The following is a 12,947-nucleotide window of genomic DNA, read 5'->3' as shown; positions in this document are numbered from 1 at the left end:
TTCCATAGAAGTCTCTCGAACTCTCCTTGCGGGGGAAAGACGCGCCCTTGCTCAGTGTTTTGATGCTGGTAGAGGATGTGACATCGCCTGCAGACCCATTTAACAATTCGGTGATCCTTTTGTGCTCTGTAGATAAAGCTTACGTAACAGCTTATGTATAAGTTATGATCCTCCACTCACTTATTCAGGGTTTTTCCCTTTAATTTGTCATACGTCTCTTACCAAGACCGAGATTTTATTTGATCGGGAAACAGCTTCAAATGATTCCTTCCTGGGTGTGATTCTTGGTTTGATCTGACTAGGGGGAGGAAAGGCAAAAAAAAAACAAACTTTCAGACGAGCTCCCTCCTGCATCATGGGAACGCTGCCAGGATGAACCCACTGACTTATCTCTCAGACTCTCTCTCTCTCTCTGTCTCTCTCTCCCTCTCTCTACCTCCAGGATAAGATTTCACAGCACCTTTGCACTTTGCTGAAACCACTGCTTTTCCTGCTTTTAAGGATGACAATGTAATTTGAAGACAACAAAAAAAAGGGAGACAGAGACGGAGATAAGGAGGGGAAATTAAACAGACACAGGCCTACGTAAAAACATGGTTACTTTATTGGTTGTGCCAGGGTGGTGAAGCCCTTTAAAACATTTAGGGCTCGACCACAATTTAAAAGGGCTGAGTGATGTGGGGCTGCATGAGGAGCGGAGCCCGGCTGTCTGCTTTGATCGACGGGCCATCCCTCAGTCTGTCATTTACACAAACAGAGTGTTGAAAGTGGCCCGTCACCAAAAGAACCATTAAACATTTCCCCAGTTGGAATGCACTACAAGGATGGACAAACGGTTTTGGGGGGAAAGGTGGAAGGAGAAAAAAGGTGGGGGAAGAGTCTGTCGTTCTGCCTCCTCGCGGAGCCTCCGGAGGCAGGCTTACTTCTTAGCTTTGCCCTGGGCAGCCACGGCCTCCATGGCCTTCTTCACGGTCTCCTCGTCACCGAGGAAAGACATGGGCTTCACGGGCTTCAGGTTGGCATCCAGCTCGTACACGATTGGGATTCCTGTGGGCAGGTTCAGCTCCATGATGGCCGCGTCGGACATACCTGGAAAAAAAAGACAGGCGGATCAGCAGACGGAACAGAGGGAATGTAATGGATACAGTAACAGGCTGTCTGGGGCCCAGCTAGGCAGACAGGAAGGACAGGAGTCTTACATAATAAAAGAAGTCAGCAGGGAAAATGTATTTATAACTTGACTGTATTATTTATCTTTTACTGCAATCTCTGACTTATGATCTACTCCCCCAACACCTACCAGTCCTTTCTGACATTTACCGTTGCCCTTTAGGCTCTCTGGCTCTTCCTTATCCACGTCTGGCAAGTACAACCTTTCTACATAAAGGTCGTGACTGTAACGGGAACCAAGCTCCTGACCCTCTCCCCTGTCCCTGAGCTTTAGCATGAGAGTCCCTGAGAGCTATTTCTGTCCACTGTAATCCACAACAGTGTGTGTGTGTGTGTGTGTGTGTGTGTGTGTGTGTGTGTTTAGGCAAGTGTCTGATTATTTTAGGCCTTGGCCTTGTATGCAAATGCACCGAGAGACATTTTCAAGTTGCAGTGTTCCGCACATTTCAATGGGATTGTATCTGCCTCACCTCTTCAGTTTTTAAGACTCCACCAGTTTTGCACATTAAAGTGTGTTTACAGGTCATGGGGATAATATTACATATGTGAAAAAAGCAGTATAAAACATTATGTGGCTCCAGAGGAAGCTGCGTTTAATCCGATAAATTGTGACTACGTTGCACTGTGGGTGATGTAGGCACCAGGTTTTGAACACTGCAGCTCTACAACACTTTTTTTTTCTTTCTTTTTTTTAAACTGGCACCAATATTACCCACAATGCAACTCAACTGCTGAGTGACATCACTCAGTCAATCTATCTAGCTTCCTTATGGAGCCACAAATACCTTCCTGCTACTTTTGTTTCACAGGTGCATCAGTTCTCCCCAAGTCCTTTCAACGCACTTAAATGTGTAAAAATGGTGGAGTTACCCTTTAAGTTTTCTCCCCCTCCACACGGTAAGGCTCACCCTCCAGGTGCTTGACGATTCCACGGAGGCTGTTGCCGTGGGCAGCAATGATGACGTTCTTTCCCGCCTTGATTTCAGGCGCGATGACGTCATTCCAGAAAGGCAGGGCGCGGGCGATAGTGTCCTTCAGTGACTCACACGTGGGGAGCTCACCAGGCTTCAGGTTCTTGTAGCGCCGAGACTGGAAGGCAGAGAGGAACAGAAACTGTGAGTTTACTCCCACAGCGGTAAACACAGAAGTTACATAACAGAGAGAAAAGGCAGACTCTAAATGTGTTCACGCCAGTTGTCTCACCTCGCTGATGATTTTGTGGTAAGGGTGGTCCTTGTCCATGGGTGGAGGTGGGATGTCGAAGGAGCGGCGCCAGATCTTCACCTGCTCCTCGCCGTGCTTCTCGGCCGTCTCGGCCTTGTTGAGACCGGTGAGGCCTCCGTAGTGACGCTCGTTCAGACGCCAGGTGCGGATCACAGGCAGCCACATCTGGTCTGTGCCCTCCATGATGGTCCACAGGGTCTTGACGGCGCGCTTCAGCACCGACGTGTAGCAGATGTCGAACTTGAGCCCGGCCTCCTTGATGGCCAGGGCTCCGCGCTTGGCCTCCTCCACGCCCTTCTCACTGAGGTCGGCGTCGAACCAGCCGCAGAAGCGGTTCTCCTGGTTCCAGGCGCTCTCGCCGTGGCGCACGATCACCAAACGATGGGCAGCAGCCATGCTTACAGAGTGTCTCCTGAGTGAAGCTCCAACACAGAACCCTCAGCCCTTCTAAGTTGCGCGCACACTGGCCCGACCAACAGTGAGGCCAAGCCAGCATACCACACTCTTTATATAGCAGCCCAGGCAGGGACAGCACATAGCAGACAGGCCTCCTGAGCTCCCCACCTGTGAGAAGCACTCATGCTCTGATGGGCACACAAGTCCGGCCAATGGAGCCAGACCTCCGCTGGGCCGGTTGGACATGTGGTGGCTGGGAAGGCCAGAGGTCAGATATTAAGCCAAAATAGCAACATGACTTTTAAAGTGAGATCTGTGGAACAAAAGTGTAAAGATCAGAGTTGGCTGCAGAGAGGTGCAGAGACAGTGTGGTCAGTGAGAGAGAAGCTGCAGCTCATTACTTCACATGTTTAGTAAATATCAGGGCTTTTGCTGTGTGTTGTAACAATGACAGCGAGGCTCAAACAAGTCCAGTCAGTTTTTTAACAGGAAGATCGACCGGGAACATGTTTCCAAAACACAGCTGAGCTAACAGCTGCATGCAGTGTGCATTCATGTGGTTTCTCTCACTGTGCACAGAGCTGCTGCCAGCCAAACACATGATGCAGCTATCTGACTACCACAGCTGCAGCCAGCACTCTTTCTACTGAGAATAATAAGGACTGTTAATAAGATTGAGGTAAAAAAATAAATAAATAAATAAATAAAAACAGGGTTTAAGATGCAGGAACAGCAAAGGGCACAAAAGGAGTGTATTATAGTTCTTAAGTTTTCAAAAAATAAATCCAGTCTGAAGATATTGAACACCTCTCTGATTCTTGATGTCCTGAAAAATCCCCATATCTCACCCCAAGTCTCTGTGTTAAAACTTAAACAGGCAGAGGGATTGTAAATATAAAAGTGTCGTTTCTGTCCATCACCTCTAGGAGACGCTCTCGTACCATTTAAGGGTTTTTACATGAACCATGCAACATGTGACACTGTGCTAAGTGTGTAATTTCAGTCAGAAACCATTGTCCAAATATACTGTGTTGTCAGTATATGTGTGTACGAGCACTAGGCTGATTCCAGACTGCTGCCTTCGGTAGTAGCACCACAGTAAACATCATGATTTGAGTTACTGTGGAGCCTTGAGTTGAGGAATGCCTTCAGTTCCACCCCACTGGAAATGTTCGAGACAACAAGTCGGAGCCACATCTTCTGCAGTATCCTTCATGATGGTGCTGTTGGGAAGCAGAGATGCGCTCCAGTTTACAGAATAGAGATGAAAAGCGCTGATGAAGCTTGAAAACTACGCCACAGGGCCAACGCTGAACTGTCAGACAAGCTCTCCTGCCACTCCAATCGAATTATGGATCCATATGTGGGGTGGGGGGGGGAGAGATAGAACAGTCCAAAAATATGATATTAATGTAATTCCGGGCGGAAGGCCAACAGAGAGGAAACTAACAGGGATGATGCTGCAGGGGAAAACAAAAAAACCAAAAAACACCAGATGGATCTCTGTGGTGAACTTTATGGTGACACTGATGAAAAATATAAATGAAACACAGGCTCCAGTGTTGAAATAATGGAGAGTTACTTCCCACTTCTTTGTGCTTTAGCCACGTGTTTTTGTTTTTTGGCCCATTTAACTGTTCTGCTCGGTCTCGCTGCTCTCGTCAGTCCCTTTCGGCAACCATTTTCCAGCAAAGAACGAGCTGATAAGCCAGCTGTGCGCTACGTGCCATGCACCAAACAGCTGGCGGGTGAAGACGCAGGCTGGCTGTTGGCTGTTTTCTTCAGCAGGTGGTGGAGATCAGAAAGCAGCTTTAACAAACTCTGGCCTGAAATCCAAACTCTGAGCTGGCCAAGCCTGAGATAATAAGTATGTTAAGTATGTTACCACAGCGAGTGTGTATGGGAAGCCATATAGGCCAAAACTGCATACTGCAGCTGCACATACATATAGCTATATACTGGTATGGAGCACTTGCACATACATGCATACTCTCAGTAGTGTATATGTGTGTGAGAATGCATATATGTGCAAGTATGTAAGTATGAATGTAAAAGTGAGTATGTATATATGTATGACTGAGCATGTGTTTAAATAAAAGTGAGCCAGAATTGTTATTTCTCAGACATCATGTTACACTGAGTTTGGTGCATTGCATTCAGCTGTTTTTGGACCCATGACAGATCAGTGTACCCGTACATGGGAGTTGTTTTTTTGTCCAGCTAACTGTCATGTTATATTATGAATACCTGTTAAAGAGAAATCTGACAATAAAGCTCAGCGGACTTAGATGTAATTGTGTTCTTTATGTAAATGTATGAAGCAGGCTGTGTGCGGTATTGTGGCGTCCATGTATCAGTCAACATGTTTGGATGTTTCTTCTGCCCTCTAGTGGCCAAAAGGGGAACTCACGTGCCTCTGATGTTTTGATAAATACTCACAAAGCAGGCTGTTTCACCTCCACCACAATTGCCACCACATTAAAAATTCTAAATCAAAACTGGAAATGACAACATATTAGGGCTAGAAATCAGCTCTGTAAGACTTATCGGTCTGCTTCCATCTCCTTCATTCCCCCCACCGGTCCTGTAAGCATCTTGTCTGCCTTAAAAAAAAAACAGCCCCGGTGCAGAGTGTCAGACTGCTGCTCAGGGTGGGAAAGAGAAGTGTACACAGGGGAGTTTGTGTGATCGCAACTGTTACGATGACTCAGCCTGCAGCAGAGTCCGTGCAGCTCCCACTGAAGTCCCCCACCTCTTCCTGCCTGCCTGCCTGCCTGCCTGCCTGGCCTCAGTTTGGGCTACACCACTGTCTGTGAGCACCGGGGGCCTCTGCTGCATAGGCAAATTACTAGAGCGTTAAAAGAACCGAAGGATCGTGCACATACGCTCCCATAAAAAAGCATGTGCGCAGATATTGCTGCAAAGCACCGCAATGTATGTTTATGCATGGAGCTGAAAGGCAAGATGACACACAAACACACACAGCCAATCACACAAGTAAAGAAAATGCATGTCAGCAGTTGGGTGTAATTGACCTGCCAGGGTGTCTGTGCTGCAGATGAGAGGGACTGTTTGTCTTTTTTAGAAGTGAAAGAACAACCGGACGAGAAGGCGGAAAAAACGTCTTCGTTGCTGATTCTTTCAAAAATGAAGAATACCTCTGTCTCTTTGAAAAGAGCGCAGAACATGAACAGTTGATGAGCGACGCTCGCGTTCTCCAGTGTCAAACCATAAAGGAAACATGCCTTATTTACATTTCTTGTGACACTGGCACAGTCAGTGCAGTGTTCTCATTCATTCTTGCTAAACAGCCATTTTTGTTTCCACCTGTCTATGTGAACTCAGATCATTGGTGCCTTTAGTTTTCTATAACTTCCTTCTGCAGAGTCAGAACAAAACAGACATGAAAGAACAGGCACAGAATTACACTACAAATTAACCAATCTCATAAAAAAAAAAACAGCAGAACGTCTTAATGTACAAAGTATTCCCACCTCACACACGTTTACCTGCTCCATGTTGTGACCTCTTACCTTCTGTCTGGGTGGGATTTTCACCACTGCAGGTCCTTTGAGGTCGTGGTTGCAGTTCTGCTCTCCGCCAGAGGGAGAGATGCTGTGTCACGATGGTTAAATCAGGACAACCCCCACCTTCTCCCTCTCCCTCTGTATCCCGCAGTGATGATGGCACGGCAAGTATGTTTGAGACATGTTTTTTGTCTTTTAATACACACAACACCAGATGAAACACAGCACAGCAGTTATTTGCAGAGCTGCTCTGGTCAAAGTCTACATTCGAACTGTCAGTGTCAGGACAAGAGAAACAGAGCATGGATCCTATTAAGATGTAATTTTGCCACCTCTTTTCTGCTCTCTATGTTTAACCCTCCCACTCTGGCTCCCGCGGCCCCTCTCCCTCTCATCTCTTCCCGTTGCAGTGTAAGCCCATCGAGCCTGCATTGTCAGAGTTTGGGGAAAGCGCTTGCGTCAGAGCTCGCTGTCCCGCTATAAAAGCACAGGCTGCTGCAGCAGCAGGCAGTTGAGGCTTAAACCTGAGCCCTGCATACTCCTCCCCACACACACACACACACACACACACACACACACACAGAGGAGAGGGAGAGCAGCCTGCGCTCCCAACAACAACTCAGCCATGAGTAGCCTGGGATATGACCCCTACTATTCCACTTCGTCGTACAGGCGCTGGTTTGTCGAGGCTCCCCCTCGGGTGGTGACCAGAGGGAGGACCCACTCCGTCTACTCGTCCCACGCCTCCCCGCTGTCCTCCTCCCGTCTGCAGTACTCCTCTCCCGGCCGGGTGCTGCTCTCCTCCTCCTCACAAGCCTCTTCCCTGGAGCTGGAGCTCAACCAGGCAGCCCAGATCAGCTCTGACTTCCGTGCCATCCGCACCCAGGAGCGCAGCCAGCTGCAGGAGCTCAACGACCGCTTTGCCGGCTTCATCGAGAGAGTGCGTGAGCTGGAGCAGCAGAATCGCGCTCTGGAGGCAGAGCTGCTGCTGCTGAGGCAGAGGCACAATGAGCCGTCCCGCCTGAGAGCACTGTACGAGCAGGAGGCTCGGGCCCTGAGAGCGGCTGTGGACGAGGCCAGGGCAGAGCAGCAGGCTGTCATGGGACAGAGGGAGCGTCTGGAACAAACCCTGAGTGCTCTGCAGGGTCGATATGAAGAGGAAGTGCTGGGCCGTGAGGAGGCAGAGGCCAGGCTGATGGAGGCCCGGCGCGAGGCCGACCAGGCTGCCTTAGCCAAGGCTGAGCTGGAGAAGAGCATCGAAACCCTGCTGGAGGAGCTGGCCTTCCTCAAGAGGATCCACGAGGGCGAGGTGGCCGAGCTCCAGGCCCAGGTCCAACTGGGGGTCCAGGTGGCCGTGGAGTCCGAGGCCGCAACTCCTGACCTCTCCGGTGCTCTCAGGGAAATCCGGTCCCAGTACGAACGGCTGGCAGCAAGAAACATGCAGGCAGCAGAGGAGTGGTTCAGAGGGAAGGTGGGCTCCATGACCGAGTCGGTGGCCCAGCACAGCGACGCCGTGAGGAGCTCCAAGGACGAGGCGGGAGAGTACCGACGTCAGCTCCAGACCCGCCTGCTGGAGATCGATGCGTGCAGAGGCCTCAACGAGTCCCTGGAGAAGCAGCTGCACGAGATGGAGGAGAAGCAGAGTGCTGAGATTGCTGCTATGCAGGTCAGTGGCGGCTGCAGGTGCATGAATTCTGTTACAATGTCTTATTAATTATTCAGATCTTCTTTTTTTTTAATTTCCTTATCTCCCATCTAGGACACCATCGGAGAGCTGGAGAGTGAGCTGAGGGGCACCAAACAGGAAATGGCCCGCTACCTGAAGGAGTACCAGGACCTTCTGAATGTCAAGATGGCGCTGGACATCGAGATTGCTGCGTACAGGTGAGAGGCGATGAGGAATCACACTGGATTTCCAGAGATCAAGCTTCTTACTGGTGTTGATTTAAGCATTTGGATGTGGGGCAATGATACCCAGTTGAGAGGAGACACAAGTTTAGATTTCGAGGTTGTCCACAGAAAAATATATATATATATATATATATATTTGCTAATATCTAAGAGTCTAAGAGTCAGATAAATGAGCTAAGACTTTTCCCTACCCTGTACAGGAAGCTGCTGGAGGGGGAGGAGTCTCGCTTCAGTGTGGGAGTGGCTGGGGGCGTGTCCTCCCTGTACACCCACAGCCTGTCAGCACCCTCCTACGCCCGGCCCGTCTTCTCCAGCCTGAGCTCCGGCACCACCTACCTGATGACATCACGCCTGCTCAGCTCCAGCACCACCGAGGGGATCATCTCCTCCAGCCAGGCCCAGCAGGCAGAGGCCGGCCCACCCGCAGAGGAAGAGGGGGAGCAGGAGGAGGAGGAGGAGGAGGTGAAGGAGGCAGAGGAGGAGAAGGAAGAGGAGGCAGGAGAGGAGACAGAAGAGACGAAGGAGGAGGCGGAGGAAGAGGAGAAGGGGGAGGAAGAGGAAGGAGAGGAGGAGGGAGATAAGGAGAAAGAAGATGAAGAGGAGGCTAAGGAAGGAGATGAAGAGGCTAAAGAAGGAGAAGAGGGTTAGGAGTTTTTGATTATATTCTATAATTGCTTTTTGATTGAGGTCATTGTGATAAATATCGATACAATTCTCATTTATACAGGCGGCGATGAGGAGGAGCAAAAGGAAGAGGTGACAGAGGCCGCTGAGGAAGAGGGGGAGAAAGAGGAGAAGGGAGAGGAAGAGGAGGCCGAGGTTAAAGAAGAAGCACAAGAGGAGGTGAAAGCAGAAGAGGCTGAGGGCAAGGGCGAGGACGCAAAAGTAGAAGACAAAGAGGAAGAGAAGGAAGAAGAAAAGAAAAGCGAGGAGAAGGAGGAGAAAGAGGACAAGGCTGACGCCAAGAAAGACGACAAAGCCGACGACAAGGAGGCCGCTCCGAAAACAGACGACAAGGCTGAGCCCAAAAAGGAGAAAGAGGAGGCGAAAGCAGCCAAACCGGAGGCTGCTGAAGAGAAAAGCACAAATGGTAAAAAGTAAGCCTTCAGTCAAGACTGTCCATTAGCTCAATAACCAGTAGAGGCTCCTTCGCTATCCTCTCCAATCTGCTTGTTAACATGGTGCTCAATAAAACAGTCCGACAGCCATTTACAGCAACAAATCAAGGCTAACTGCTTTCCAATACCCAAAGTACATTAAGGTCCGTGTGCACACTTCCTCAGGAGTGTAATGTGTGTAGTTGCCGAATGCAAAATGTGAGTGTGTGAGTTTTTGGTGGTGAAATAAACGCCTCTTAAAACCATGTGTGTCGTCGATTTGGATCATAAATAACTCTTTACATATCAGGTAGATGATTTACAGTAAAACCCGTTATGTTCCAAATGTCATTTGTCATTCTTTTCTTCCACCTCTCCTAGTCAATCAGGTGATTAGAATATATTTTGGATCTCCCATAGTGCTTTTATGGATGCAAATGGGAAGTATAATTGCAATTTATTCATTGAGTTAGGCTGCTGGCTAATCTTTTTAGCCTGTAATTGACAAATTGGAAGTAAAAACATGCCGAATAAGCTATTAGCAGGTGCTCCTCGTAATGTACTCACTGATTTGCTGACAAGTATCACCAGATCAGTTTGATGCTGAAGTAAATCCAAAATCGTGAACATTATCAGGCAAGTTCTGTGGCTACAAAGAGCATCTTTTTTTCTGTTACTTCTAAGTGGTTTTACAGATGTTTATTCACAGTGGACATGTATTTAAGAAACTGTGTCATGTCTCTGTTCAAATTTGACAGCGTTATGACTCCCAGAGGAGGTCCCAGAGAGCCACGTTTGACACAAACTGTGGAAACTGGCACTGAGGGTTTCTAAGTAGGCTGCTTTAATCTCCTCCTTTAGCCGTGTGTCGCAGCTGCTGCTGCTGCTGCTGCTGCAGCAGCCAATCTGCACTGACCTCTCATTGTTTTTACGCCCTTGTCTTTCAGCAAATGAAAACTTAATTGGTAAGCTGTCAAACACACCTTCACTTGGCTTAATAAAGCCAGAGGTCTTGCAGCTACAGCACTGATTTGTTTGGCGTGACTCGTAGCTAATGCTGGCTAATATAAGCATCTGCATTTATAACACCCTACCCGTCGGTGTGAAGAACTTGCAAAGCGTAGGGATAGGGCAAGGCTGAGTAGTAGTTAGGGCAGGATGTGTATTGGAATTGGGCCTTTAAGACACTGACAGAGCCTTAGACATAATCTTGTTAAAAGTTTGTTAGCTGATTTGATAGTAAGCATAATATAAATTGCTTCCATGCAACATTAACAATTTCCAAAAGAGTCATAACATCAAGTCATTTTCTGTGCAAGTTTGTTAATATTAGCTTACATTATAAACTACTGGTCATACCAGATTTATTAAGGCTATTGGTAGATCCCAAATCCCTGAGATTAGTGAATTGAGAAAGTACATTTTATTGCAACTTTTCTTTTTATGAAAGAAGGACAGAGATTTTCTTTTTTCAGGAGCGACAGTCTCAGTTCACAGTAACATGAAGGTGAAGGAAAGGTAGAACAAAGGACGAAAATGCTATTCTTCCCAACCTTTTGACCATCCATCCATCATCTGTGACAGAAACCTAGGGCCAATTAACCTTCCTGCAAGTCTTTGGACTTGGCTCTGTTGTGAGAGGAAGCCGGGGTACCCGCAGGGAGGCCACGCAGACAAAAAGGAGAACATGCAGACTCCTCACAGAAAGCCCCCAGCTGGAATTGGAACCCGGGCCCTTCTTGCTGTGAGGCAGCAGTGCTAAACGCTGCACTATCTCTGCCATTCTCATCAAACACTGCTCAGGTGTTAATGTAGCTAACATGAGACAAAGTGACAGTCACAGTATGCCATTAATGATGTATTTGCGTGCTTTCTAACAAACTGAGATAAATTATGCTGATTACTATAATGTGAGGGTGTTCTGTTTTATTACACATTTACATAACTGGCACCTGGTGAAACTGATTATACCTTCATACAATGTGACTCATAACTTTGTTGCTGCTATTACCTCAAATTACTTTTACAGAGACCAGAAGTAGCCATGTATCATCTCCTCCTCTCACAGGTACAACGTCTCTAATCCTCCCTGATGTGATAAGAAGCCGTGCACATCATCCTCTGACCCCACGGCGTCACAGCACAGCTGCTCTGTGATTTCACTCCCGTGGATAGACATTAACTGTGGACAGTCTGCAGCAGCAGCAGCAGCAGGCTCTCTGCATCAAGGCCGGAGCCCTGCTGGTGAGTTTAAAAACAACTTTAGACGTCGACGCAGCACTGTTTCTTTGCTCACAGCCTCTGTGTGATAAGGTCTTCCATCATTTATCTGGATTTATGCTCCTGCTGCTGACAAAAAAACAAGAAAAAGCCACATATTTAAACCCTTTTTGGCAAACTTGCTCAGCAGCACATCGGTCAGAAGTGAAGTCAGAGAAATGTCCCTCAGCGATACTTTAGCTGATAGGCATTGAAATTAAACTTTTCCCATCCTGTCAGCATGGTCAGTCAACACTTATCTGTATTAATATCCACAAGACTGTCATGAAAATGATTAATGGCGGCACATTACAGGAAATGAAAGAACCTTTCTAAAATGAGATGAGATAAGTCACATTCTCAGCTGATGACACGATAAGAACATTTGTGTTACGTTTAAGAGCTGCTTTTCATGATGAAGTTATTTTTGTGTGAATTTTCATTATTAATTTCTTACAGCAGACATGAATGTGACTATATGAATGTGATATCTTCAATCATTCTGTTTAATGAGATGTGTAAATTATCTGGGTGAAGGACCAGACACAACTGTTACATTTACTGTTTATCTATTACACCTTTAAATACTCAACTTAGTTATGAAATGAATGATTAAAAAATAATGAATATTATATTACATCTTTCATCCCCTGTGTAATCTAATGTGGTCAGTTAATTTCGCCATGATTATGAAAAAAACTGTATTGATACAACACTTGTGTAAACATGGTAAACAAATAACACTCAAATGTGTTCTTGATACAAACAGGGGGCATATCACTAGAGCAACCACTAACTGCTGCTAAACAACTAGTTAGCTCGGTTAGCCATGTAGTTAGTGGTCCCGCCTCAGACGCAGAGGGATGTGGGGGGGTGTTTATGTTTACACAGCTAGCTAAGAAGCTTTGATTTAGGATGGGCCGAGGCCAGCTGGTTAGCATGCTAACTTTAGTAGATATCTCTGCAACACAGTACATGAGCCTCATAATTTCACGATGTGTTGATTATTTCAGTACATTTTTTTAATGTTTTCAACGAGATCTATATTGCACCTTTAATTTCACCTTTGCTAAAAGTGATGTCATGTTTAAGAACTAATGAGAGCTTTCTAAACCATTTATTGAGCAATGTTTTACTGTAAAGCTGCAACTGATGTTCATTACAAAATGATTAATAACTAGTGTGTAGTTCATGTATATATCTATCTATATCTATCTTTACAATTGCTTAATAAATGTTTTTAAAACATTTGATTGTTAACAGTGAACTAACTAGTATCTAAAGTTTACTGTATATTATCAAGTGTGGCCTTTAATTTGTGTGAACATTTTTTTCTATTTTCTATTACGAAGATTACATAGTA

General features: G+C 46.7%; 2 protein-coding genes across 2 annotated transcripts; one reads left to right on the top strand and one right to left on the bottom strand.

Annotated features, from left to right (window-relative positions):
* Nucleotides 1-581: 581 nt before the first annotated feature.
* Nucleotides 582-2,899, bottom strand: pgam2 (phosphoglycerate mutase 2 (muscle)). The gene is made up of 3 exons (XM_037117779.1): nt 2,374-2,899; nt 2,079-2,259; nt 582-1,089 (listed from the first exon to the last, which is right to left on the bottom strand). The coding sequence occupies exons 1-3, from the start codon at nt 2,788-2,790 to the stop codon at nt 920-922; spliced, it is 768 nt and encodes a 255-aa protein (XP_036973674.1). The 5' UTR covers nt 2,791-2,899; the 3' UTR covers nt 582-919.
* nefla (neurofilament, light polypeptide a) lies at nt 2,184-9,591 on the top strand. Its single transcript, XM_037117777.1, has 6 exons — nt 2,184-2,285; nt 6,356-6,485; nt 6,728-7,983; nt 8,077-8,201; nt 8,429-8,871; nt 8,956-9,591. Exons 3-6 carry the CDS (start codon nt 6,943-6,945, stop codon nt 9,327-9,329), a joined length of 1,983 nt encoding a protein of 660 aa, XP_036973672.1. The 5' UTR covers nt 2,184-2,285; nt 6,356-6,485; nt 6,728-6,942; the 3' UTR covers nt 9,330-9,591.
* Nucleotides 9,592-12,947: the final 3,356 nt, after the last annotated feature.

The sequence above is a fragment of the Acanthopagrus latus genome, chromosome 12 (genome assembly GCF_904848185.1).
Source record: "Acanthopagrus latus isolate v.2019 chromosome 12, fAcaLat1.1, whole genome shotgun sequence".
NCBI classification, from domain to species: domain Eukaryota; kingdom Metazoa; phylum Chordata; class Actinopteri; order Spariformes; family Sparidae; genus Acanthopagrus; species Acanthopagrus latus.
The sequence above is the reverse complement of the archived record's forward strand: the minus strand, read 5'-3'. Positions and strand labels throughout refer to the sequence as shown.